General features: G+C 36.9%; 1 protein-coding gene across 1 annotated transcript in view; it reads left to right on the forward strand.

Annotated features, from left to right (window-relative positions):
- ANKS1B (ankyrin repeat and sterile alpha motif domain containing 1B) overlaps positions 1-25,456 on the forward strand; it is a 1,013,016-nt gene that overhangs the window by 640,264 nt on the left and 347,296 nt on the right. The window contains exon 15 of the mRNA XM_046646005.1: positions 11,294-11,400. Within this exon, the coding sequence (XP_046501961.1) occupies positions 11,294-11,400 (107 nt within the window). The remainder of the gene's footprint in view (positions 1-11,293; positions 11,401-25,456) is intronic.

Consider the following 25,456-nt stretch of genomic DNA (forward strand, 5'->3'; position numbering starts at 1 on the left):
GTGGTGTCACATTATGGCTTTCATTTGCATTTTCTAATGTCTGATGATGTTGAACAGTTTTCATGTGTTTGTTTGCTATCCATATATCTCTTCTAGTGAAGTATCTATTCAAATCTTTTGCCTATTTTAAAAAATTGAGGGGCTGGTCCTGTGGCCGAGTGGTTAAGTTCCTGTGCTCCGCTGCAGGCAGCCCAGTGTTTTGTTGGTTCGAATCCTGGGCACAGACATGGCACTGCTCATCAAACCACATTGAGGCAGCGTCCCACATGCCACAACTAGAAGGACCCACAACGAAGAATATACAACTATGTACCGGGGGTCTTTGGGGGGAAAAAGGGAAAAAAAAAACTAAAATTTAAAAAATTGATTTATTTGTTTCTTTATTACTGACTTTTGAGAGTTCTTTATATATTCTGGATAAAAGTCTGTTATCAGATATAGTTTGCAAATGTTTTCTTCTAGTCAGCAATTCTGTCTTTTCATCCTCTTAATGAAGTGTCATTCAAAGAGCAAAATTTTGATGAATTCTAATGATCATTTTTTTCTTTTAAAATTGTGCTTCTTGTGCCTAACCCAAGTTCAAGATTTTTCCTGAACTTTTTTCCTAAATTTTCTTCCAGAAGTTTTGTAGTCTCAGATTTTGCATTTAGGACTATGATACATTCTGAGCTAATTTTTACACATGATGCAAGATATGGATTGAAATCTATTTTTTTGCATATGGATTTCTAGTTGTTTCAATATTGTTCATTGAAAAGTCTCTTCTGTCTACACAGAACTGCCTTTTATCTTTGTCAAAAATCAGTTGATCCTCTGTGTTTCAATCTATTTCTAAACCCTCTATTCTGTTCCATTGATCTATTTGTCTATCTTAACACCCCACTATCTTAATACCCTACTGTCTTGATGACTGTAGCTTTATAATAAGTCTTAAAGTCAAGGAATATACCTTATCCAACTTTGTTCTTCTTTATAAAAGTTATTTTGGTTACTCTTGGTCCTTTGCATTTCTATATGAATTTTAGGAGAAGCTTGACAGTTTCCACACACACACACACACACACACACACACACCAAAAAACCATAAAAGCTCCTCCTGGGATTTTATTTGCTATTACGTTGAATGTATAGATAAATTTGGGAAGAACTTATGGGTTAACAAGTTGAGTCCTCTGATCTATGAATATGGTATATCTTTCCATTTATTTAGGTTCTATATCATTTCTTCCAGCAATGCTTTGTAATTTCAAGTGTACGGGTCTGGCTCATCTTTTTGACAGATTTATTCATTAGAATTTCATGTTTTTAATGCAGTTGTAAGTTATGCTATATTTAGTTTCAAGTTCTGATTGTTTACTGTTAGTATAGAGAAATACAATTGACTTTTGTATACTGATCTTGTGTTCTGCAACCTGGCTAAATTCGCTTGTTCTGGTAGCTTTTATGTGGATCTTATAGGATTTTATACATAGATAATTATGTCAAATGTGAACAGAAATGGTTTTACTTTTTCCTTTCCAACCTGGATGCATTTTTTTCCTGTTCATGAATTATTATGCTGGCTAGAACCTCCAGTACAATGTTAGATGGAAGTGGTGAGAGTGGACATCCTCGCCTTGTTTGCTGAATTTAGCAGGAAAGCATTCAGTTTTTCACGACTAAGTGTGATGCTAGCTGTAGGTTTATAGATACTTTTCATCAGGCTTGAGAAATTCCTTTCTAGTTTGCTGAGAGTTTTTATGAGAAATGGATGTTGGATTTTGTTAAATTATTTTTTTCCCACGTCTACAGAGATGATCATATGATTTTTCTTTAATAGTTAATACGGTGAGTTGCATTAATTGATTTTTGAATGTTAAAGAAACCTTACCTTATTGGGATAAACCCAACTTGGTCATGTTGTATTATCTTTATATATTATTGTATAATATTTGTCAAAATTTTGTTTAAAATCTTAACATATATATCCTCAACAAACATTGGTCTATAATTTTCTTTTCTCATAATGTCTTTGTCTGATTTTGGTAGCAGAGTAATGCTGACCTCACAGAATGAGTTGGCAATTATGCTCTTCCATTAAATTTTCTGGAAGAGTTTATGTAGAATTAGTGTCATTTCTTCTTCATATGTTTGGTAGAATTCACCATTGAAGCCATTAATGAGGCCTGGAGTTTTCTTTGTGAAAGATTTTAACAATAAATGCAATTACTTTAATAGATAGAGAGATATTCAGTTATGAAGTTGTTCATGTGTGAACTTTGGTAGTTTGTGTCTTTCAGTAAACTTGTCTATTTTATCTAAGTTGTTGAATTTATTGGCATAAAGTTATTCATAATTTCCTTCATTATCCTTTTTAATATCTGTAGAATCTATAGGGCTGTCAATTCCCTCATTCTTGATACTGGTAAATTATATATTCTCTTTTTTTTTCTGATTAGCCTGACTAGTGTTTATTGATTTTATTCATCATCTCAAATAAGAGTTTTTGATTTCATTGATTTTTCTCTATTGCTTTTTCTGTTTTCTATTTCATTTTTTCCATGTTATCTTTATTTCCTATTTCTGCTTGCTTTTTTTTCCCCCTTTTCTTATTTCTTAAGGTGGATGCTGAGATTATTGTTGAAATTGTCTTTATTTTTAATATAGGCATTTAATGCTACAAATTTCTCTCTGAGTACCACTCTAGCTACATCTCACAAATTTTGATATGCTATAGTTGTATTTTCATTCAATTCAAAATATTTTCTGAGTATATGAGGAAATATTCTAACAAAAGTACAAACAAATGAAAACAGAAATCTCGAGTTGGAGAAGGTTATGAGGATATGAAACAGTGGTGATCAATGAATCTTTACAATAACTAAATCCAAATTGATAGGGACAGACATTGGGAGTATTCAATATAAATATTGAATAATGACTCATTCAATAGAAGGAAAATGCTATAAAGAAAATTCTAGTAATAGATTAGAACAAAATTTTCTAAATGATTATCAGCAAAACCTAAGAATTGATTGGAAGTAGGGCAGGTAAATGAAAAACACTCTGGAGATTACAACATATGGTTGTAGGAAAGGAAGAATAGAGAAGAGAAAATATTCTGAAGGTCTAATTTTACTGGAGTAGGAGGGAAATAGAGTGTCTTGGAGGAGGAAAGAGTTGATATCTTATTTCCAAATAATGTTAGAAAAGTCTATGTCTGATATTTAGAGTAGGGAAAGGTAAAGTAACCATGAATGGAATGGAGAAGTGTCACAGAATCTCAAACTTAAAAAGGGAAAAATGGAACAAATAGGTATGTCACCAGACCAACAAAAATGAAGAAAAGGAAAATGATGAAACAAAATGTAAATAAATATAAACATAAAATAAGATGGAATGATTAAAATCGAGCATGACTGTCATTATCCTAAATTGTATTTGTTCATTAAAATGTAAACCACTAGATTGTAGTTTTTGAATTCCAGATTAAAACATAATTACATTTATAGGCTATTTATAACAAACATATTTTTTAAAGTGATCATTTTAAAAAGTTAAAAATAACAAGGTAGACACAAACATGATTCATAAAAGGAAAAATTGATAACTTGGACTTCATCAAAATTAAAAACTTTAACTCTGTTGGAGACTATATGAAGAGAATGAAAAGACACACTATAGATGGGGAGAAAATATTTACAAATCAAAAATCCAACAAATACCTTGTATCTAGAATATGTGAAGAGTTCTCAAAATTCAACAATGCAAAAACAAACAATTCAGTTAGGAAATAGGCAAAAGACATGAACAGACAGATAATTCACCAAAAAAGATATACAGATGGTAAATAGGCACATTAAAATATGTCCAACATCATTAGCCATGATAGAAATGCAGATTAAAACCACAATGCAGTATTACTACACACCTATTAGAATGGCTAAATGAATGAAAACTATAGTGATTACACCAAATTCTGGTGAAGATGCAGAGAAACTGATCTCTCATACATTGCTGGTAGGAATGTAAAATGGTACAACCACTCTGATAAATATAGTACAGTTTATTATAAAACTAAACATATTTTGATCATATGACTCAGTAATTGCACTCTTGGACATTTATCCCAGAGAAATGGGAACTTATGTTCACACAAAAACCTGTCCATTAATGTTTGTGGCAGCTTTATTCATAATAGCTAAAAGCCGGAAACAACCCGAATGTCCTTGACTGGGTGAATCTTTAAGCAAACTGTGGTACATTCATACCATAGACTACTACTCAGCAATAAAAAGGAATGTACTATTGACACGCAGAATAAATTTGCGAGGATATCAAGGGAATTATGCTGAATGATAAAAGCCAATCCCAAAGGTTACATACTGTATGATTGTGTACATATAACATTCTTGAAATAACAAAACGATAGAGATGAAGAATAGGTTAGTAGTTGCCAAGGGTTAAGAAGTAGGAGAGGGAGGGAGATGGCCATGGCTATAAAAGGATACCAGGAGGGATCCTTGTGATGGTACTGTCTTTATCTGGACTGTGGTGATGGTCACATGATCTACACGTGATAAAATGGCATAGAACTAAATACATACACACATACAATGTATGCATGTAAAATTGGTGAAATCTGAATAAGATCAATAGATTTTATCAATGCCAACTACCTGTTTGTGATATCATACTGTAGTTGTACAAGATGTTATACCATTGGGGAAAACTGGGTGAAGTCTATACAAAATCTCTTTTTCTTATTTCTTATAACTTCTTGTGAATCTACAATTTATCTCAAAATAAAAAGTTTTATAAAAGAAAGTGAAGGAGTAGACCTAGGGATATCATGCAAAGGACTGAATAAAGTATGATGTATCCACATTGTAGAATATTATGCGATTATTTAAAAGAATAAATTAGAGCTTATCATTTACTTGGTAGAATTTCCATGAAGTTTTGTTGAATGAGAAAAATAAAGTTCAGAAAAGCGAGTGTACCATATTTCTATTTTTATGAAACAATATCCAAAAATACCCCCACATATACATATCATATGCATATGCATATATATTTGTACACGACTATATTATGTGTGTGTGTGTGAGAGAGAGAGAGAGATTCAGCAATGGATAAATATATGTGAAGATACACACTTAGTTTGTTAACATGAATCACCTTGAGAGGAGAATGGATGATACAGATGGTATGGAGGTACTGGGAGAAAGAGTAACCAAGAAAAATGGAAAAGGAAAAAAAAAATAGAGCACTAAAAATGCAATATATATAAAACAATAACAACATTATACTTATATGCAATTATGTGTGTTCTGTGTTGTTGTAAATTTAAAGAAAATTTAAGAATTACTTTTGTTTTTTATTTTATTCAATAATTGTAAATTTATTGATATAATTTACATATCATTCGATTCACCCATTTATAGTGTAAAATTCAGCGGTTTTTAGTATATTCAAAGATTCGTGCAACTATCCCCACAGTCAATTTTAAAACATTTTTATCACTCTAAAAAGAAACCCTGTATTCATTAATAGTCACTCCCCTTTTACCGCTAATCCTGCCTCCCTAGCCCTAGGCAACCACTATTGTTTCCATCTCTATAGATTTGTCTATTCTGAATATTTCATGTAAATATAAAAAGTATTTTGTGACTGGCTTCTTTCACTTAGTATAATGTTTTCAAGGTTCATCCATGTTGTAGCATCTATCAACATTTCATTTCTTTTTATTGCCAAATAATATCCCATTTTATGTACATATCACATGGTATTTATCCACTCAAGAGTGTCTTGCCTGTGTGCATAGCCATCCCAGGATGACACTGGTTATAGTTGTGTTTTCTTTGTCTCTTTCCCTAATCTTTCTTTTAAGCTCTCTGCCTCGTTTGGTATCACACCCTAAAATTAGGCTCCACCAGTTGCCAGCTGATTGTTTTCTTGTTTTTGGCCATTCTTTGAGATATGAGTTGCTCCAGAGCCTGGTCCAATTAAATTCGTGCAGGAGTAGTTTTGGGGGCCAGTCTTTGAAGTTTGTTCTGACCCGAGAAGGGCATTTCTTAACTGTCTCTTTTGATTGTTCTCTAAAACTAGCTGGCCTACTGTTTAGCTTGTTGTCCTAATGGAGCTACTAGTCTCCTTTTAATTGCTTTCCACAAAACCCTCCATTGTTTTTAATAATACCTTTAGGCTTGAACTTCCTCATGCGCTCTTTCAAACAAAGGCAATTTCTTGGGATAGACCTTTAAAACTCTCTGTACTTATGGCTGACCCTCCCCTTTTGGCAGAATCTTTGGGCCACTGTTCGGGGCACTGAGCAAGGATGGTAGCCTCTGGTCTTCTCATCTTCTCAGCTTGCTCTTCCATCTGGGCATGGAACCTCAGTCCTATAAGTAAGCTGGGATGAGGGTGATGAGGACCTCACTATTCTCATCCTGCTACAACTGGGATAGAGCCTCTACTTTATGAATAGGGGCTGGATGGACAAAGGGAGCCCATGACCTCTTAGCCACACTCACCAGGAATTTACCCTTTGCAACTTGGAGTTAGAGGGAATTAGAAATGCTGCTGTTCTGCCCCTTTGGATGAGATACCGTATCCATTGGATGCCAGCTGAGGAGAGAGGGAACCCCATTCTCTTGGGAACACCCACCCAGAATGGAGCTTCTTTCAAGCTAAGCAGGGAGTGAGGGGAGGGAGGAGAGAAGTTATGGCTCAAGTGCCACAGATCCTCTCTGTTCTTACCACGTTTTAGTAGATTTTCTTGAATAAATATTTTTCATCCTCCGTATGTTCTTAAGACAATTTCCAGAGACTTTAAATTGTTGTTTTGGTTTTTTATACAGTTTTCACCAGTTACATTTGTTTTACTGGGGATAGGGCCCATGGAGCTCCTCACGTTGCCATTCTAGAAGTATAACCTCCAGAATAATTTTTTAAAAAGATTGCTCCAGAGCCAGCCCTGTGACCTAGAGGTTAAGTTCAGCACACTCTGCTTCAGTGGCCTGGGTTCAGTTCCCAGGCACAGACGTACACCACTCATCAGCCATGCTGTAGTCGTGACCCACATACAAAATAGAGGAAGACTGGCATAGATGTTAGCTCAGGAAAAAAAAGAGAAAGATTGCACCAAAGAAAATTCCTGGTTTCATCACATACTCTGAGCTTCAGTTACCTTGTCTGAAAAGGAGCTAATAATCCACACCATACTCTCTAGGACATAGTGGCCCCGAATAACTGTTAATTTCTTCTTTCCCTCCACTTATCTCACATTTGGGGCTTAGAGAAGTTCCAGTTGAATAAAAGTGCCTGCCCAGTAATGTGTTATTTTACTTTAAGAATTTTAAGACTCCAAGAAAGTATTTCAAGTAAAGTGAGAAATATACTTAAACACTATAAAAAAATGATCTTCAGACCCATACCAGGTTTCTTTTAGAGTTTTGGCTCATGAGAAAATACTTTAACAAAACCACAAACCACATGACTCAAAGTCTCTTTCTTCTTCCTCACTCTTTCTTACAACCTCGCTCTATCCTCGTCTCTCCCAACTCACTTCCCTCTTGCGTTATAACCTTTCACCAATGTATAAGAATTACTGAGTAGAAATTGAATGAATAGTTAAAAGGATAAAATTCAATCTGTCTACATAAAGATTTGTCAAGTGATTAGTAACTAGTATTTTCTCTGAGCTATGTTTTTGTACAGCAGTCTGGACCTTGAAATAATTCTCTCTCTCTCTCTGTCTATTTATTAAGAAATGAAAATCCCATGAAAGCCATTTTCAATGTAATTCATTCATTCATTTAACAAAGATGATTTGATGCCTAGGATATGTGTGGCACTCTTCTAGGTACTTGGTCCCTGATATGTGTCTTAGGAGATAAGATGGGATTTGAGGAGTTGGCCAACCAGCATGTCTTACCAAGCCAAAATATTATTATTGTGTTTGCTCAATCTTTGTGTGGCTTATCCAGCTACTCACAGCTTAAAATGATCAGGGGGAACAATGTGGTTGTGACCCTAAGAGAGGTTGCAATTGAAACTTACACTTAACTCGATTTTGTACCAGCTTTGGAGCTAGCCAAGGACAGATAACATCTTGTGTTCAACTTCTCAAATAAGAAATATTGAGTAACTACAATGCCTTAAAATTGATTCCTAAACTGCTGAAAACTTTTTGACCTTCTTAAAATATCTGGAACCGATCAAGAATAAATTATAATCAAGTAAAAAAGAGGATGAAGATGATAAACAAAAATCCAGACCTGAAAGTTCTATTTTAAAACTCAGCTATCTTCTTTTAAATAAAGCATTCAGAGATTTGGATAGAGTTTAAAAACACAAATTTTAAAATCTGAAACTAGGGGATTTTATGTAGTTTGGATTATGAAATGTAAATTACATTATAGCCATGTGTTGCCTAACGATGGGGATACATTCTGAGAAATGCAGTTAGGCGATTTCATCATTGTGTAAACATCATAGAGTGTACTTACATAAACCTAAGTGGTATAGCCTACTACACACCTAGGCTATATGGTACTAATCTGGTCACCACCAACATACAGGCAGTCCATCGTTGACCAAAATGTTATGTGGCATATGACTGCATTTGGTTCAGCAGGTGCGTACTGAATCTTTATTATGTGCAATATTAGCAAGACATATTCCTACATTCAAGAAATAAATCTTGTACACAAATAACTATAATGTTAGACAGAAAATATTTGTTATAATAGTCTAAAAATGTCACTTAAGACATATAAGGGAGAGATATATTCCAGTTAGGGGAGATTAGGAAAGGTTTCATAAAGAAAATGTCATCTGATCCAAATCTAGCAAAATGCAGAAATGTGAGGACATAGTAAAACCAACCCAGGTACCTTACGGGCTGCCTTTAGAGACCAGCTGACTGGAGCACTAGGGAAAGGGGAATAAGGTTAGATGACTTGTAGTAGATCATGAAGACCTCAAAATGTCGTCAAAGGAGGTGGGAGTTTATTTTGAAGCCAATTGAAATCCGTGGAAGGGTTTTGAAAAAGGGAGTAATAATCGACACTGTGTCTTAGAGAGATTGTTCTGAAACCCACGGATAAAATAGATTTAAAAGGTATCAGAGGTAGGAAGTCCAACACAGAGGCCATTGTTGCATCAGGCCGGTTGGGCCTGAATGAAGAGAGCAGAATCAAAGTAGATGGCAGTTCCATAGACATGAAGCAGGAGTAGAATCAGGGGAATGGATGCCAGATACACCCTGACGAGAACTGACTGGAACTTGGGAACTGCTGTCCGCAGTGAAAGAGGGAGTAAGACATTTGGAAGTTTAGTGTCTGTGTGCCAGGGAGGTTGACAATGTTCTTAAAAAGAGAAAGGAAACAGAGAAGGATAAGGTTTGGGAAAAGAAGAAAGATGATGCTTCACTTAATAATTATTTATTTAACACTTATTATGCACCAGGCACTGTTCTGGGGGATGAGCGTTAGCTTTAATTTTTTTTTTGGAGGAAGATTAGCCCTGAGCTAACTGCTGCCAGTCCTCCTCTTTTTGCTGAGGAAGACTGGCCGTGAGCTAACATCTGTGCCCATCTTCCTCTACTTTATACATGGGACACTTACTACAGCACGGCTTGCCAAGCAGTGCTATGTCCGCACCCGGGATCCGAACCAGCAAACCCCTGGCCACCCAAGCGGAACGAGCGAACTTAACCCACTGGGCCAGCCCCTAATTTTTAAAACACTTTATGTGACAAGGACACAAGTCCCAGTGTGTGCGACTCCAAAGGGAGAACTGGAGCCAGTTCGAAGGAGTCAGGAAGTAAAATAGCTTTCTAATTAATGGAGACTTCTTGATAAGTAGTAAGAGCTCTGTTACAGGCAGTATTCAAGCATAAGTTGGATGATTCTCTTCCAGGAACGCTGTGACAAGCGAGTCCTGCAGTAAGAGGAATATTAGACTAACCTTTCCGCAAGTTGTCTCCCAATCTCGAGGAAGAGTCTTTTCTTCCTGATGATCTCGTCCTATGGGTTCTTTTATTAATCTCTGGTTTCTCTCAATTATTAAATAAAATACTCAATCTGTCTGCCATTCAGTAAAATTCACACATTTACATCTGTTATTCTTGAATTATTTTTGGTTAGAGCTCTTCATCTTTATTAAAAAATTCTACCCAGTAATATTACCGTTATAGCTAATTTAGAATGGTAACCCTGGTAGATTGGGTTATAAATATCAGAAGGGAAGAGGATTTCTTGTGCCTAATAATATTTTTGTTTGGAAGAAGCCCTGCAAATGAGAAATGAATGATCTTGACTTCAAAATTGCCATGCAGTTTCTGTATTTTGCAGTAATTCAAAAAAGGAAACAAATATCTCAAAGAGGTTCATTTTGATAGAGCATGGTAAAGAAAGAGAATAATAATTCTCCAAACACTGCTAAGCTTTAGATCAGGACCATTTATCTGTGCTGCATTAAAAAAGAAGAAGAAAGGAGAGGAAGAAAGAAAAGGAAAAAGGAAACCTGTAGTGAGCTCCGCTATGAGCTATAGTTAAAGCTTTGCATTTCCTGGTGTCTTTTGAAACGTAAAATTCCACAACAAATAGCTCTGTAACGTATAACCAGTATGAAGATTCAATTCAGATTTAAGCACTTTGGTTTGCTTTTGAATCTTTCTATTTTCTGCATTTGTTTTGACTGCTCTCATCATTCAAGATTGACGCTTGGATGGGTGTGTAGGAGGAAGCAGCAGCAGCAGGCTTACAGCTTGCAGACAAAAAAAATCTGCCTTATCTGATGGCTATTATTGAAAATGCGAGGTGTAGCCTGGGCTGGGTAATGAAGGGGAGCGAGCGAGGGGGAGCAAGGAGCGTGGAGCTGCATACTGATGAGTGGAGGAGTACTTGATAAAAAGAATTCTGGCTGCCGGCCGTGCATTGCTCATTGTGGAGTACTCCAACAATCACACAGAACGCAGACCAGCCTAAGCTGACAGCTTGATATGCCTTCTTCTGCTGCCTGGTTTTGGGGACTGTATGACGTACTGGTCGGTAGTAAAGATTAATATGTAAGAAATGTGGAGCTAGGATCAAGTCATACTCCACAGCCTGCCTGGCAAACTATGTTTTACTTCTGACTTTGCTCTCTCGCTGAGAACATTAATCTGTCAAGCTGGCGGGCTCCTTTGATAGCAACTTTCCCAGGAGCATGATGTGGCAATGCCACCTCTCAGCCCAGGACTACCGCTATTACCCTGTGGACGGCTACTCCCTGCTTAAACGCTTCCCTCTTCATCCTCTTACAGGACCCAGATGCCCTGTCCAAACAGTGGGACAATGGTTGGAAAGCATTGGGCTACCTCAGTACGAGAACCACCTGATGGCTAATGGATTTGACAATGTGCAGTTTATGGTAAGACGCTCTCTGTGTCCATGGAGCTGCCTTTTGTCTGTCTTTGCTTCTTATGTGTCTTACATGGCTCAGAAGCAGCCTGATTTGCACCGAAACCCGTCAGTTTTATATATGTGACTGCATCAGAAAATCGGATGCCCTTAGGACTGAACTTACTGTGTACATATAGACACTTACTGAAAGATGAGATCTGTAGGCATCCATATACATATGTAGTATATGAATGAACCTGTGAGAGTACTATTTATAGGCAGTGACAGAAGATTAACATTTATATTCTCCCTGTCATTCTTTGTGTGATGTTTATAAATTTTTAATCTCAGAATACCCAGTTAGATTCTAGCATTCTTCAGTTAATTCTAGATTCCTAAAAAATTGTTATTTCATTTGAACATTAGCATTTAGTGATTGATTAGACAATTTGTTTTGTATACGGTGTGAAGATCATTGTTTTTTCCTGGTAATTGTTTGATAAGCTGTTTAAATTTTGTGGATGACCTTTAGTTCATTAGTAAATTGCTTTAGATGGTCAATTATGGAGAGCATTCCCTTACTTACACATGCTGATTGAAGAGTACTGAGGTATTGCTTATTACTTTAGGTAGAAAACAAGCACTTAATCAATTAATTGTCAATATTTAGAAAGAGAGGCTGATGGACGAAGTGCATTCATGTACTTCTGAATGCTGGTCTGCATGCAGTCTAAACCTGGCGTGTGCAAACTTCTCACTGTGATGAATATAGGTGAGCAAGGAGGATGGGGAGACATGCAGACCCATAATACAGCTTTCTAATCATTTACATACCTCCCCCAGTGCTCATCAGTTTCCCTTGTTAAGCTACGTCACAATCCTTATTAGCTTTCCTTGCTTTTAAGGTCCCATCACACATATTACTGATCCCTAAATTTAGAGAGAGCTGCATAACATAAGCATGTAGCACGCAAATGACTTGTAGAAATAATTAATAACTATTTCTAAATAAAATGCTGTGGCTAACACCTGAAGTTTATTAATATCAGAATTGATAAGAAAATACTGAGGACTAGTCATGTCTTTTTATTTCCATTTGAGAATATTTTTCTCGAACCTTGACTTGACTACTGTAGATTTTAAAATTATTCAAATTGTTAAACTTCTGCCTCTTCTCCAAAAATATGTATGCCCCATGAGCTTTTTTTTAAAAAAAATACAGAAATGTAGTAAGACGTCTGAGCTCTAAGTAATTGTGTACTTAGAACTCTTTATGAACCTGTTTTTTGGAGTCAGATGTGCAACTACTGTTATTGTTCTCATGTTTAAGAGTGCTGTCAGTGATTAGACAGACAAGATATCGTGGGTATTGAAATAAGAAAAAAATGGAATTTCTTCAATTGCTATGAGAGTCTTAGGACATTGAGCAGAATCAGGACAGACTTGGGACACCCAACAGATAACACTAAGAATTAGGAGGAACTATGAAACAGAAGGAAAGTCTTTTCATCGTTAGTTATACTTATTGCACATTTTGATAAGTATCCTTTCTCATAACCACTCCTCAAACCCTCATCCAAATTTATCCTGGTCCCATGAAAAGTTAGGTAGGTCTCTGGATTCTCTGGATTATTTGTCCGCTTTGAAAGATTTTAATTCAGCATAATTTTCCTCTGAATATTAAATGCTTTTGAGCAAATATAATCCCTTTTTGAAAGCCTGGAACTGAAAGGTTAATCAAACAGGTTTCAAATAAGCATTTGGAGAGTGTAAGAAACATTCATGAATGAATTATGTATAAGCACTCCAAAATGTATCTGGGAGGCAAAAATCCTGGACATATGTGACAAAACCAAGGTCTGATTTTCTCCATAGATTATTGTCCTTATTTTTTCAATTTCAAGTATTATATATAATTTTCCAGAAAATAAGAAAACAGTTAATTCAGATGAGTCAATAAAATATTTTCTTCACAAGATAGAATTAATTTTTAAAAATCTTTGAATTATCATTTAGAGCAGTTAATTAATTATGAAGATGAAGTAAATCATAAAATGGTGTCATCAATTATTGCTTTATATGCTTCTGTACACCATTTATTTGCTACTAGTATCATAAAAAATCAATTTCTACCTCTATAAAAATTGTTTATTGATCACCATAATCTAATTTATTTAATTATGAACTTAGTTGAAGTATATTAATATACTCAGCCCACTTTAAAAAACAGATTTCATTAATGTGGTAAAAAAATCTGTTAGACCTGCTTAGCCTCTACTCGGTATCACATTCTAGCTTTTGTTTTTCTTGAAACACATTCTGACCTGCATTTATTCATCCTGTTGCCTAAGCAACAAGCACCACACTCCTATTAACTATGATGTAGTACAGGTCTTATTAGCTTTTTAGAACAAGACAGTGGAGACATCAAAAGGATATAATTAATGTTGGTTGAAACACCATAGCACATCCATGCATAGATAGACTTTATTTAGGAAACATTCTCAAGAGTTAATTTTTCATTTAATCAATAATCCATTAATGAATGTTAGTTTTAAAGGGTTCATATAAGTAACTTCCAAAGTATCTATTGAAAGCTTTTAAGAATTTTTTTGCTAACTCTGCTCCTCATACTCTCCTACATAAACACAATATATGGATGATTTATCCACATGGCTATGATTAACTTTAACAAAGATTTCTTCCATCAATTCCTAGACATGCTTAGAAAAGAAGGACCCCCATTTATTTTTAAATATCTATCAATTATTGCTTCTCCTTTGGGCTCTTAGTACTTATCCATGATTTTGTTCATGTGTGAATTTTTTTCGATATCTGAAAGTCAGAATTCCAAACTTTTTCTTTATGTATCTAGTTCTGGTTTGCAGAATAGTTATGCACACACTTTTGACCCTTCTGTATCCCTAAGAACATAAAATAAATGGAAATTGGTACAAAGAATAGCTACAAAAGTATATCAGTTCACTAAAGACTTTGGGAAAGTCAGATCTATGTTGCAATCATAAGCCCCTTAAACACAGAATCATTTGTCTGAAGGCTTATCCCGGCCCCACTTTACCTGTTCATCCTGTCTGAAATCATATATCATCAGTTCCCTCCTAGTTAGGCATGTCTACCTGCTACCCACTAGCCTATGGGAATGTTACCCTGGTACTCTGACATCCCACCTATTTTCCCTGAGTTTGCAACATATAGAATGTGTCTAAGGATCAGCAATACTTTTTTTTTCGTCAAGGAGTTTAGATATGAAGAGATTACTATACAAAATGCATATGGTTATTTACTTCCTTATTATATGTTTCTATCATCCTCTCTTTTTTCCAAGTCTAACAACAGCTTCCTAAATTTTATTTCAAACTATCTATTCTTGTCCTGATGACTGGTCATTTGTACTCTTCCCCACTCCCTCTTGGACAGCTATTTCCTTTTCCTCCTCTCTATCTTTTATCCTCAAAGGTCTAACTCAATTCCTGCCTTGTTTACATAGCTTTCCTTAACAACTCCAGTCTTCAGCAGCCTCTCTTTCTCTGAACTCTGTAGTGGTTGTATTTGGTGTGAAAAATTATATTTGGCATGCCATTATTCACTCTCTAGGATTAGAAGTTTTCACTTGTATATATCTTGTCTCCTGAACTAGACTGGAAGCTCTTCAAGTCCAAGTTTTGTAAATTCAATGTCCTTACCTTTCTCACAACTCCTAGCATAATACTTTATACATAGCTATCACCCCATAACAACTGGATTGACAGCAGATTCTTGTAGAAGGACCTCTAGCCTCATTTTAAAACTGGATGCCTTGTTTTGCCAGTGGAAACATGGGGAATTAGTACTCTTGATTCATTCACGCAAGCAACACTCATTAAACATTTTCTACGTGCATGGGACAGTTCATTACTAAGAATGTAACAGTGAACAATATATGATCCTTGACCTCAAGCAGTTTACAGTATTGCCCTCAGACCTATCATATTATTTGCATGCACGTTGCACACACATTCCTTCATGTGCTTACACACATTCATGCACACACACACAATATCATGATGATCTTGTCCCCCATCCTTCCCTATAATCACCATGCTTCAGCATGTTACTTAGTAGAAATTGTTTTTCCAGCAACAAATTGCAGTAGGCAATGGAAGAGGTCAAATCTATCATAGCAAAGAGTAAAGGAAGATAAAGACAATGATAACATCAAAACACTGGCAGTGTTATGGTAGATTTATCGTCCAAATATTGAAGTAAGAAGTTTATATTACTTGCAGGAGGACTGACTTATAGCCTCACTAGGATAACTAGCTGACAGTTATATTTGTAAACTCTAATCAAAAAGCATAAAAAATAAAATTATACCAACTTTTTTTTTTTTTTTTTTTTTTTTTAGTATCTCCTGTCTTTCTAGAAATTGCCATCTAGGCTGACTTAGGATGCTTTGACCATTATTAAAACGTTCAAAATGCAGCTTTTACAGAGTAAGAAAGAAAAATAATACCAGGAGCCCTATGTGAATTGGCATTTTTGTACACTTGGGTGGGTAGTACTCAAAAAGGACTTGCTGAAGGTCAAAGTGAGTAGTGCCTATTAGACACTGAAGTGGAGCCACAGAACTCTTGGAAGTCACCCACTTGAACAAAAGATTTGAGCAAGACTGATATTATAAGTATTTCACTGATATTCTTTTTTCCATTTTTGTGGTGCATTTTACATGCTAATGGACTTACTTCTCCTTTCCTCTTTTATGTAACTTTTCTGTAATAAGAGCACCATTTGCAATTGACCTGATAAAATGACCTTTTAAGTATCTTAGCAGCATATCATGATCCAAGTAAGAAGTTAAACTTGTGAAGCAGAAAAATAAATTGTCCCTAAAGGGCAAGACTAATAGCCCCCATGATGATTTCTTGTTTCAAATATTGTTTAAGAAAATTTTATAAAGTTACTGAGATTTAAAGATACAAGAGAAAAATACCTGCCACACTCCCTACGCCTTCCTGTTTCTGAAACAGGCGAGGCCCCGAGTTGAGTGGGTGGCTTTATATTGAAAGTGCAGCTATAATTTTCCAAACTCATTTAGGCCAGTAGTTACACACCCACTTCATTTTTTTCAACTACAGGCATTTAAAATCTGTTGGTATCCAAAAGCCAAAGGCAGGAGGGAGTTATTCTTTAATCTGAGCAAGAGCTTAATTACAAATATAATAGGCCCCAGCCTTGCAGTGGTGTGAGAGGGAACTAAAGCAAGACTTCTCATTTCCACTGTCTTGCTTTTCTATGATTTGGTTTACTCATCTGTAAAATCAATCTAATGAGAGATCTAGGTGAAATGTTCTTTGGGCATATTACTTAATATTTTGAGCTCTTTAAAGATGCAGGGTACAATATTAGTGCTGGCAGAGCTATTAATTGTTCTTGTAGATCTCATTAGCCTTGGAAGGACACTGATTGTGCAGTAGAAAGTCAGAAATGTGAGTATGTTCAGGGATGACCATCTTAGAAGGATGGCTTTCAGAAAAAACATTAGCCACAATTCTATTCTAGTGATAGCAAGGAGAGTCTTTTCTTCCACCTGGCAGGTTTTCACATTACATTTTTAAACATTAAAATACGCTGCCCCATTTTCTAATAATGCAGTACTACAACTCCCATTCCTAACTAATGCTCACAAGAATTGGCCTTTAATTTAGTCATGCAGCATATTTGCATAATTTGATCTCCACTATTGCTTCAAATGACCAGATATTTGGAATGAAGAATTTACTTCATGGATCAGAAAACTTATTAAAACTGCTGAATTACAGACTAATTTTAAGAAATCCAGCCACAATCATACTTCTTTGCTTCTTTAAAAGGACACATCTCTCAGATGAGTGTTTGGGGGAGATGGTCTCCATTTTCTCACTTTTAGTCACCTCCTTAACTGCTATAATCCTGCCTGCTTCCCAACTCTTCTGCTAAAATTATTCTCTTTTAACTCCGTTGTGACCCGCTTCTTGCCAAATCCCAACCCCCCTTTTTTCTCACTTCATTTCTCTTTGCTCTCTTTACAGTATGTGATTTTCACTCTCCAAGCCTTATTGATATTTATTTGGGTTCTATGACATTACACTGCCCTTTCCAATCATTCTGAGTCTCCTGATCCTCCTCCTGCCTCTCAGTGTGGGTGGTGCTCTCCCTGTCCATGCGTTAGGGAGATCATAGCTTCTCACAAATCCATAGCTGTCCCCGCTCTTCACCTCTTTCTACCTGGCTTCCAGTAGAGTCCAGCTACTCAACAAACATTTCCATTTACATGTCTGCATGCGAAGCATTTAGCATAGACCTAGCAGAGAATAAATACCCAACAAATGTTGAGTATTACTGCAGCCAGAGTGATCTTTCTAAAGCACGTGTTTACTTTAGCACAATTCTGCTTAAAATACTTGAACGGTTCTCAATTACCTATGAGAGATTATATTTCTAAAATCCTTAATATAGCTTTCATATTCAGGATTCTTTATGACCTGCCTAACCCCAACTTATTTTCCAGCCTCATCTGTTACCATTTCCTCTCTTTACAGTTCTGGAGAACTGTATATTTTTCTTTCATTGCTTGGCCTTTACACATGCTGCTGTCTGCTGAGAATGACCTTCCTTCTCCTCTTAACTCCTCTTTATCCTTTACTTCTTAGCCTACTTGTCACTTCTTTTAGCTGTCACTTCTTCCCTGACCCTCCATGTATGGGTTAGGAAGCTTTCTTCTGTAATTCTCTTTCTTACCACGTATCTTCCTATGCCAGATTACCTATTTACTTGTCCACCTACCCTCACCACCTCTGCCACACACAAACACTCGAACAGGGGTTGGCAAACTTGTTCTGTAAAGGGTCAGGTAGTAAATATTTTAGGTTTTGAAAGCCATATGGTCTCTGTTGCAACTATTCAACTCTGCTGTTGTAGCATGAAAGTAGTTATAGACAATATGTAAATGATGGGCATGGCTATGTTCCAATAAAGCTTTATTTACAAAAACAGGGAGATTTGGTCACAGAGCCATGGTTTGCTTCCCTTGTACTCAATTTGAAATTCCTTGAGTATTAGAAATATGTTTTGATCCTCTGTACCTCCAGGTATAACCCATGGCTTACACATGTAGACACGATAAATGTTTGATGAAAGGAAGAAAGAAGAAAGCAAATAAGGATGAAGGAAAGGAAGGAAAAAAAAAGAAGGAAAGAGAAAGGGAGTGAGGGAATCAGACAGTGACAATAGCAAATTTCCTGAATGCCTATTTGGTTTAAAGAGAATCTGGCCAATAGAAGGATGTTCAGAGCAAGATTCAACCTTCAGGAGTCTGACAAGAGCTACAAAGGGTGTTTTTGCTCTAACCAATCAGACTGGAGTATGTTTCCAGCAAGGAAACAGCACAGGTATAGGAACTAGAAAAACACAGCTGCAAAGGAAGCCCGTTTTTCCCTCTGTTTGGAATTCCTTTCTCCTCTTCTTCACCTAATTGTGCAGTATTGTTCATGACTCAGCTTAAGCATCACTTCCTCCAGGAAGTATCCTCTAATACTGTCCTGTCATCGGGTTGGCATAACTGCCCTGTTTCCGTGCACCCCTGGCACCTTGTCTTTAGCACTTTGCTAGTCCTTATTATATTACATTGCAATCATGTTATCTGTTCAGATGTCTCCTCCCACCTTAGAAAATGAGTTCCTTAGAGGCAGAGATTAGGTCTTATTTATCTTTGTATTCCTAAAGCCTAGCACAGTGCCTGGCACATAGTAGCTTCTCAATAAATATTGATTAAATGGAATTTTAAAGTTCTATTCAGTGTAATATAAATTATCCCATGTAATTCTTCCCATAGCCCTGTCAGTAAGTATTAGTATCCCCATATTTATAAGTGAAGAGAATGAGACTCAATAAGGTTAAAAAAATTGCCTAGCACCACCTGAATTTCAAAACCGAACTTCTTTAACCTAAAAGTCCCTACTCAATTCACTAAGACCACATTAATTCAACATTCTTCTCTTCATTCATTCAGCAAATGTTTATAGAACCCCTGTTAGACTGCAGACACTGAAGAGGATGTGGGCCCTGCCCTTGAAGCACTCTCAGTTTGTTGCACTCCTGGTTCTTTGAGGGGCTTCTTTATCTTACTTCCTCTTACCTTTCCACTTTGTCCCTACTACTGCTCATGAGGGCCTCTGCTTTAACCAGAGCAGAATCCTACTGCCAAATAAATGTATACCTTCACTTTTGTCCATGATTTCCCTCTTACCTAACATAGGCTCTCTCCTTCAAATTGCCTATTCAAGAAAGACCCATTCCTTAAGGCCCTGGTCTCTCCACCTGCTCTGTGGAGCTTTCCTCTACTGGTCTGGACCCTGCCCACCCCTTCCTCTTCATCTTTCACATCTCTTAAGCTCTGGCCATGTTGAATTACTTATAGTCCTTCATCTGTGCCACACTTGCTCACAAATCCATGTCTTTGCACATATTGCATCTTATATACACTGCTCTCTGCCCAGAACACTCCCTTCCTGCACTCATTCTCAGCCTGGGTAATTCTGACTTCAAAAGCCCAGCTCAGAGGTTCCTCTGGGGAGCCTTTAGCAAATTCTTTGGTATGGCTCAACTATCCCTCACTGACCTCCCATGGCACCCTGTACTTCTATTGGAGCAGGCTTATCATACAGGGCTGAATTATCTGCTTATACTTAACTCCTTCCCATGAGAAAGAGAACAGCGTCTTGTTCGGTGTTATTTTCCCAGTCACTGGAACATAATGGGTCCTTATGTAGTTTGCTAGGGCTGCCATAACAAAGTGCCACAAACTGGGTGTCATAAACAATGGAAATTTATTGTTTCACAGTTCTGGAGGCTGGAAATCCAAGATCAAGGTGTTGGCAAGGTAGGTTCCTCTGAGGGCTGTGAGGGGGGCTCTGTTCTGGGCCTCTCTCCTTGGCTTGGAGATAGCTGTCTTCTCCCTGTGTTTTCACGTCATCTTCCCTCTGTGCATGTCTGTGTGCAAATTTCCTCTTCTTATAAGGACACCTGTCATGTTGGATTAGGGCCCACTCTAATGACCTCATTTTTACCTTGATTACCTCTGTGAAGACCTTATCTCCAAATAAGGTCACATTCTGAGGTACTAGGGTTAAGACTTCGACGTATGAATTTGGGGGGAACATAGTTCAGCCCATGACAGTCCTTAATAAATGTGTGTGCACATGTATCCTTTGTTTATTATTGCTCATGTTGCCAAGCACAGTCCATAATGGTCACACAATAAATACTTGATTAATTGAATTAACCTACTTGAGGTTTACATGAGATTTAAAAGGTTTAATGAAATCTGATATTACTCTTTAATCAATGATAAATACAATCTTCCTGATAACTTACAGTTTTTCCATGCATGGGTAATCATGTACAAGGTCACACTGCTGGTTAATACGAGAACCAGCAAGGCCAGAACCAAGAACTTCCTAGCTCTTTAGCCCTGTGCTCTTTGTATTCTGTTTTGCAGCTCTGCTGGCCACTAAAAAAAATCACATTTACAAGAAATATTCATTTGGTTGCCATCCTTGTGGTTGATAACTCCCTGATAGAAGAGCCCCAAGGGAATAGATGGTTAAATAAATAATGTTTTATAGGAAGGAAAGAAAGTATAACCAGTTTAATAATATAACTACTGTTTATCAAGAACATGTTATATACTTTTTCACATACATTATATTTACCTCTCCCACAAATGTTACAAAGTATGTAGTGTTATTTCAGTTTTTAAAATGACAAAACTTAGAGAGGGACTAAATATCTGGCCCAAAGCACTCAAATTTCAAAGCCAGATCTATCTGAGTCCAAAAGGAGAAATTTTCAGTAAAAGTTCCTGGAGCAACATACTGTAGGTGAGCTGAGAAAGGTATGAGTTCTGGACAAACGAAAGTAGCATAAGCATTCCTTGTTCTTGGAAGGATAATGATTCAGAGGAGTGCCAAGAAGAGAGGTGAGGGAGAAGAAGAACATTGCCCCATACAGATATTAGGTAGTCCAGACTAAGGCAACTTCCCACCAAATACAGGGTTATAAAAATACGGATGCACTTCCAGATCAAGTCTGTCCTCAGACCGTGAGACCTGAGTGGGAGTCATTCCATGCGTAGAGGAGACACAGCATCAAACAGGAGCAGTGTTCCTGGAAGACATGCTTTGCCCTTCAGTATAATCCCTTCTAAGGTGTAATGAGTTGTCATTATGAATAGCTACACATTTTTATCCACAAGAAAACTCAAGCTATAGAGACATAGAAACAGTACCTTATAGGTCATTGGATACAAGTCCCTGACTTCATCCCAGACTTCCTAATCTGGTCTGTGTGTACCATGCACATCATAGACATTAGGAACTATCTATTCATTTAAGAGCATGTAATCTAAAAGAGTATAGAGAAACAAGAGCCTTATGACTCTACTTATAAATTATAGAGGCATATTAGGAGGAGAGAAAAATACAATGAATAATTAATATAGGCCTCTGAATATCAAGTCATTGATTTCTGCCCCTTGAGTCCACAGAATTACATTTCAGATTGTTAAACTTTTACCTTCTGTCAGACTGAGCAAAGATGATTAAGATTCATATCCAAAGCATTGTGGAACATCTTGGGTTTATAAGCGAATGTCTGTTTAGATGGCTGGCAGGAAAAATCAGATTTGTCCTTCCAGAATTTTGAAGGAGATCTTGGAATAAGAGGCCTAGAATTTAAAGTATCTCAAATTTATTTGACAGGAGTTATATTACACATTCTTTTATCAGAAAAGAGTAATCCTGTAAAGAAGGAGCGGAGCATTTAGTATTCACCACGCCTATATAACTATATAGCCCATCCAGTTGTCTGCTAGCTCAGAAAAAGTGAACAGAAATATACAGGTTGGCCAATATCTGCTCCAGAAATCCCTCGCTCTTCCTAAAGGAAGGAAGCAAAAGGTCATTCATACCAAATCAATCATTTAAGAACTGCTGGATAAGTAATAATGAGGTTCTTTTTTGGGAGAGTGAGATGAAGGATATGTTATACAGTCAAGAAACATAATCCACTTACTTCTTGGTAAGTAATTACAATATAGTAGAAATAAGAATACCATATTAAATTCTTATTGAACTTTATAGTCTTTAAAACTCTTACACATATATTATCTAAATTAATCTGGAAGACAAAATAAATAAATTTTATTTACAATTCTAGCATAAAGGGTGTGATATTAGGCAAGTTTTCCGCTCTGTAATCTCTGAACAAGCTCAGATATAACTTGATTTGTTTTTCAAAACCCTCCCTCAATCCTATGTCTGATCTAGATGCTACCTGCTTACTCTTCTTCCCTTCAAAACCAAGCTTCTCAAAAGAAATGTCTACAGTTGCTGGTTTGCCCTTCAACTCAATACAATTAGGCCTTGGTAAATTAGCCACTGTCAGTATCCTGAAATTATTTTTAAATGGTGACTAATGAACTCCTATTTCCCAAGTAGAATATACTCTTTCCAGTCTTTATTTACTCCATCTTTCTGTGGCCTTTTTTCTGTTGCCCACTCTTTTCCTCCTTGGCTTCTATATCTTTGGCGTCTCCTGCCCCAGTAGCCACCCCTTCTCTGTCTCCTTTGTAGACCTCCTTGCCTCTAATTGTCCCCTAGGGCTTAGTCCTTTCCTTTTTCTCTTCTCACTGCACACATTCACCTTAGGTGACCTCACTTATACTCAACAAATGCAAAAGTTTTCTACTTTCTCTAGTGTACTGACCCTTCAAACTCAAAGTATCTAAAAGTGGAATGACCTTCCCCCCGCCAAATTTATTCCATGAGAAAGTGATCAATCGGGTAGAAAGATGACAAGTAAGATGAAACTAGAGAGGTAGCCACCAGATTTGGCAACATAGAAGCCACTGGAGAACTTGACAAGAGCACATTCAGTAGCGTAAGAGGTACAGAAGCCGTATTGCATTGGATTGAGGAAGTAGTAGACAACTGTTAAAAGAAGTTTTGGTGAGAATAGGAACACAGAGATAAGCAAATAGCTGAAAGGTGATTTGGACGTCAAAGGGAGGGTTTTTTAAACAGGAGAGACTAGTGTCACGTTTGGCTACTGAAAGGAATGATCAGGTAGAAAGGGAGGTAGCGAAATTGGAGAAGAAAGAGGGATTGACTGAATGAATAAAGGTGAGAGGGGTTGTGATCCAGAGACAAGTGAAAGAGTTGTCTTTGATGGGGATATTCCTATTGTAATTGGACAAAAGACAGAGAGAATGGGTACCATGATGATTTGTATAGAGAATGATGAGAATATGGAGGTGTGTTTCCTCTAATGGCTTCTATTTTCTAGCAAATTATGAGACAAGGGTGTGGAAGATCTGAAGCAAGAGAAGATATTAGAGTCATATCAGAAAGCAGGACAGAGAATTTACTAGGAAAATGGAGTAGAATTACAGGGCCATGTTGAAGGCTTGTTTGAGATTTGTAATCATTATGCTAAATAGGAATGGGAAAGACGATTGCACTCTGAGGCACAGAATTGCTTTCACAGTCTGGCTCCCTCTCCTTCTTGGTGTGAGATGGTGGGCTAGTCATTTAACCTCTGTGAGCATCAGTTTCCCAAGTGCAAATAGGAGATGCTACCACCTGGTTCACAAGGTTGTGATGAGAATTAGATTAAAGCTAACTGTGTGCTTTCAGTAGGCAATGAATCATGATGGTGACAGGAGTGCCTGTTCCATTTAGCTGGGAAGTCACTTTGGAATTACTGACAGCACAATGATACACAGAAATTGCCACAAGGCTTCATTGCTCTCGCCCTCATAATACATGGGATACAAGGAAAACGCTTATATGAATTATGCGAGGAACACTGAAATACCCGTAACCCAGCTATCTCAGTGACCTTATATCAAATAACTCTAAAGATGTTGGAAAGTTATGTCACCTTAATTCACTCTTACTCACCGCAGACCTTGATTAATCGACTGCAAGAACACTCAAAGAACTGAGCCTTTCAGGCTTAGTGGCCATGCAGTATTGCATGCAGTTGGCAGAGTACTATGAGACTTCCAAGGAACTAGATTACCTGTAGTGCTTTCCCAAAGAAACATACTCAATGACACCCCCCTGTTCACAGCAATAAAATATTCTCTTAACTAGGATTGATCAAATTGTGATAATTAATGTTTATGAATATATTTGAATACCCAAGAGTCTAGTAGCTTTGTCCTCAAGGATAACTAACCTAAACTTGCATCCAGACTACAGAGTGTATTAGCAAATACTATGAAGTGTATTAACAAATAGACTATGAAGACTGTAGCATTTTAAAATATAAATTTATGCTGTTCAAATCTGCATCTTTTATCCTTTAACATGTGTTGATAATCTAAAGTAGAAAGTGCATAAGCATTTGTGAAGGGGACCCCAGGAAAATCTTTTTGAATGGATTCCTAGGAGATTTATCCATTCATTTCTGAGGAAACACCTATTGAGTACCTACTGTACTCATCAAACTGTGCTAACTGTGGTAGAGACTACAGAGGCATAATACAGGTTCTTGTTAAAGATCCTACAGTCTACCCAGGAGCTGAGACTAGCATACTTAACAGCTAAATAGCAATACACATTCAAATAGGAATAAACGACAGCAGTGTAAGTGTTTTCAAACATAGAATGTAACTAATAGAGAAATGAGTGTTAGAATCTATGAACTTCTCTGAGTCCTGAGAAGGAAAAGATGTCACTGAGCTGGAGTGATCAGGGAAGTCTTTCTGGAGGAAGTGGGCCAGGGTAGGATTTGCGTAAACAGTGAAGAATGGGGCCAATGATATAAGGTTGAATGAAATCATGAACAAAGGTGGTGAGATTGCAAAATGCATTTAGTATTTGAAGAACAAAAGAAATACTGATCTGGCAACAATCCTAGGGATCGTGTAATGTCTCTATGAATGAAATCGTTACCTGCCTTATGAAATGATGGTTCCGACACTACACATGCACCATATGGAGAGACAGCTTAATGATCCATCACTGTGCCCAGATAGGCTC

The sequence above is a fragment of the Equus quagga genome, chromosome 19, assembly GCF_021613505.1.
Source record: "Equus quagga isolate Etosha38 chromosome 19, UCLA_HA_Equagga_1.0, whole genome shotgun sequence".
NCBI classification, from domain to species: Eukaryota; Metazoa; Chordata; class Mammalia; order Perissodactyla; family Equidae; genus Equus; species Equus quagga.